The sequence below is a fragment of the Corvus kubaryi genome, unplaced genomic scaffold (genome assembly GCF_017639235.1).
Source record: "Corvus kubaryi isolate FWS band 111438036 unplaced genomic scaffold, C.kubaryi_AGA036_p1.0 37357, whole genome shotgun sequence".
Classification (NCBI taxonomy): domain Eukaryota; kingdom Metazoa; phylum Chordata; class Aves; order Passeriformes; family Corvidae; genus Corvus; species Corvus kubaryi.
In genome coordinates this window covers 7,580,962-7,584,850 of record NW_024581117.1, presented here as the reverse complement: position 1 = coordinate 7,584,850, position 3,889 = coordinate 7,580,962, and the positions used below count along the sequence as shown (strand labels likewise).

Here is a 3,889-nt window from a genome sequence, read left to right as displayed (position 1 = left end):
CATGATTACCCTGTAACTTTGCAAGAGTTCTGTGGAACCCACTTGGGATTTAACCATTGCACCTTCAGTAACAAAGAGGAATATAAAATCATGGGAAGATTAAGAAATTCAAAATAAGGCAGTCACCCCCACTAAGCTTTGCATAAAACAGAGACACCTAACATTGCTAGGAGTGGCAAAGGAAAAGAAATCCAACACAAGAAGGAAAACTTTGTCGATTACAGTTCCTTTAGTAATGGTACAGCGCAGCAACATCAACCAAAATACAGCTACTTGTACATAATATAAAAATATAATCCTTCATAAAGTTTATACTGTGCTCAGAATTATGTATTGAGCTTAAAAAGTGATGTATAACATTTTCTCTTAAATAATATGGTCAGCAAATGGATGTAGTAACACACTCTAATTTGAAGACAAACACAGAAAGAGCAGTTTCTTAGTTCAGTGTATCCATATATCATACCTCAGGCAGGATTTGAGAGAACTAAGTCTTTCGAGTTTTCCCTTTGCTACTGTTCTCTATCCATAGCACAGCTATGGTGAATTGAATTTTTGGTAGTGGCAATTATTACCAGATACAGAAAAGTGTTATTCAGAACCAGCTTAAGGCACCAGTTTCCACGACAGACCCATGACATTACTGGCAAAAATCAACTTTAAAGGCAGCTATGAGTGTTTAGCTACAGTACCATGATAAACAACAATCCATTGTAGACAACATATTCTGTTGACTAGTGTGGCTTTTGTTTATTCTCTAAAAGGAGTAGTAACATGTATGATTTTAACATTACTACAATCTGAAGAATGCATAAACTCTTTGCAAAAAAAAATTCTCCTTTCATCTCTCCTTTTTAAAATTCCAATCATCGATCTTGCAAGACAACTCTTTTACAGACTTTTTAGAAATACATTCCAACACATTATTTAGTAAAAGCCCACTAAATTATTTTTCTTCTTGAAAAGAAAGTATATTGTCCCATGTCCCGTGACCCTCTCTCCCAGTTGTATTGTATCTGCCTCTGCTATCAACAGCACTGATGAACAATTCATTTAAAAGAAATCAAGTTTTCTCCTGAAGTCTTAAAGAGCAAACACAAGACCTTGATTTCCTCAAGACCTCTATCCTAATAATAGCCCATGATACCAGCGAGAATTTAAAACAATATGAAGTGAAACTATCATCTTGACAGCACCTGCCACAAAGACCCAAACAGCTTCCTTGCTGAAACTCTCTTAAACTCTAGAGTGAAAAGTAGGATTCGAATACAACAGGACAAGGAGTAAATTAATCAGATTTCACTACAGAAATTGTGCGTTACATATTGAACATCGTAGTTCAGACAGAGAATCACAGCTGAAACATATTCAAAGAAGTACTCTGAATTTCAGAATATGTGCCAGACACATCACAGAGCAATGTCAAAAAGTTATGAATGTGACAGTCACTGTAGCTAACCTGGTTCCATTCACCAAGGGATAGAAAAATTTATCACAGGAAAAGAGGAGTAGATACTGAATCATATATTACATAGTTCGCAAGTATTTTTCAAATTACCATCAACTCATAGTACTTCTTCCACTTATCTATCACAAAATAGTTAGGGTTGTACGCGATCTTCGGAGATCATCTAGTCCAACCCCCACTTGTATCCCCACATTCCAGAGTAGGACTGTCTGCAACTACTTGTAAAAAATAACCAATATTCACTACAGAGTTGATATATTATGCAATAAATCCCCAAAGGCTTTCATTTGTATTCATCTATTGGGTCTGCCAAAACCTTGGCTCTTACCTGCACTTAGTGCAGAGTGTTGATGAGATTTTTCTGTGCCTTACAATAATGCCAACCTTGAAGTCAGACATTTATTGCCAGTGCAGTGAATAACCTCAAGATTTTCCTATGAAAAATACCAGCAGCACACAAAATGCAAATTTATGTCTCACTACCTATCTTCCTTTAAGGTGCAATGAGCAGAAGTCTTGTTATATTGTTTCTGCATCTTTTGCACCTGAACCTTAAAGTTTATCAACTTTCACACTTTTATTCATTTTTTGAAATTAAGTGAAACACCTCTTCAGAATTAAACTACACAAATCACATGTTGTCATAAATTCAGTCAGCTGTGAAGAGGTATAGCTCAGATTCTAGCAACACAATGAGCAACAGTGATTTCTTCCATTTCAAATAAACTTTAAATAAATAATTTCAATTAAATTAACAGCTTCAGCCATAACAGCTGTAGTATATAATAAACAAGAACTATAGAGAATTAATCTTGCTATTGTTATCTAATCATATCTAACTGCAGGAATTTTCTGAGTCAATCAATAGCAACATTTTCTAAGCTAAAATCCAGATCTAAGAATGACATAAAAAATGGGAAAATAAGCTGAAATGACATTATGTTAAAAACACACATTCTTCATTAAATGAGCTAACCACACCTTAAGGTTACAATTAACTTTGGCCATGTTCTGAATGTGCTCAGATCTCTAAAGACCCAGTAACTTTAGGATACACAATTTATCTATAAGGACATAGTACAGCCTTCTAGTTCTTTTGTATGACTGGGCAAAAGAAAACTGAAATCATCTTGTACGGTTGGTTGTGATCTCAGTTACCTAACAAACATATGACACAAAAGTATCTCAGAGAGCAGTGCAAACATAAAAGCTCCATGACAGGGGACAAAATAAGAAAAAGAAATTAAAAAGAAAAAAGGCTGCATGGGTTTTCTCAGTTGTCATTTACTGTTTTGCCTTCTGGCAGATGAAAAAAGTTATCTTCTTTGAGTTTACGATGTTCTGGTAGATCTAGCTGTCTTTTTGCTTCTTCAATGTCTTCCTGAATTGCCGAAATGAGTGCATCTGAAAAAGGTAAGAATAGGGATATCTGAAAGTTGGTTTGTATTCTGAACACAGTAACAAGTGAAAATAAGGCACCACAAAACTTCAAACAACGATTACAGCAGTAGAATATAACTAGGAGGTTTGAAAGGCAGAATTCTTTGCTTGTAAAATGTCTTTTAACATGCCAAAGTTGCATTTTACCCATTAACAGCACTACCCTCTTCTTTTCCCAAAAGACATGTTAGCAGTACTGTTTCAATACTAACAAAACTGCCTTTTAAGAAGAAATTAATACACTTGACTTTTTTGACAAGCCCATGATTTAAAAATTATTCCTCAGACAAGTGAAAGAAAAATGCGGGTTTTTAGTGTGATACATTAGAAGATGTGGGGGTATGTTTTTTGATTTTTAAGTTATGAAAAAATTTTACTGGAATTTCAAAGGCTAACAGATAAAACATCTCATGATGGAAGGAGATACAGTGAAGACACAGAACTTGCATGAATAAGACAAAAAAGAAACTAGTTTGAGGGAGACCTCCAATACTGACCTAAGGAATCAAAGTTTTTTTCCGGTCGAATGTATCCTGTTATGACTATACTAAGAATTTCTCCATAAAAGTCTTCTTTGAAGGTGTGGATAATGTGCGTTTCCTAAAGGAAGAGAAGTAAGTGAACAATTATTATGAACTTAGGAGTTTATCTCCCTCTCTGTAAGCATGCAGGCCTAATATTCAACATTCAAATTCTCCTCAACAGATAAAAATAAAAGGGACATTTAATATAGCATGTATAATCCAAAATTAAAAGGCCAGGGCTTTAGTTTTTATTAGGAAGTAGAATTGCACTTTGTATAGAATTTTAAAAAAATTACTCCCTTAAAGAGTAAAAAGTGTATAAAGAGAAAAAGAAAGAAGAAAGAAAAAACCAACAAAAAGCCCCAAACCAAACAGAAAAACCTACAAACAACAAAAAAAAAAAAACCAAGAAAAAAAGAAAAAAAAACAAAACAAAAAAACCCTCAAAAAACAAAAA

The 3,889-nt window shown here is 34.2% G+C and overlaps 1 protein-coding gene across 3 annotated transcripts in view; it reads right to left on the bottom strand.

Annotated features, from left to right (window-relative positions):
* Positions 1-210: 210 nt before the first annotated feature.
* The window catches only part of RFK (riboflavin kinase), a 15,727-nt gene continuing 12,048 nt past the window's right edge, over positions 211-3,889 (bottom strand). For all 3 annotated transcript variants that reach the window (XM_042033376.1, XM_042033377.1, XM_042033378.1), the window contains 2 exons: positions 3,406-3,508; positions 211-2,872 (listed from right to left, as the gene is read on the bottom strand). In XM_042033376.1, coding sequence (XP_041889310.1) covers positions 2,742-2,872; positions 3,406-3,508 — 234 coding nt within the window. In that variant the 3' untranslated portion in view covers positions 211-2,741. The remainder of the gene's footprint in view (positions 2,873-3,405; positions 3,509-3,889) is intronic.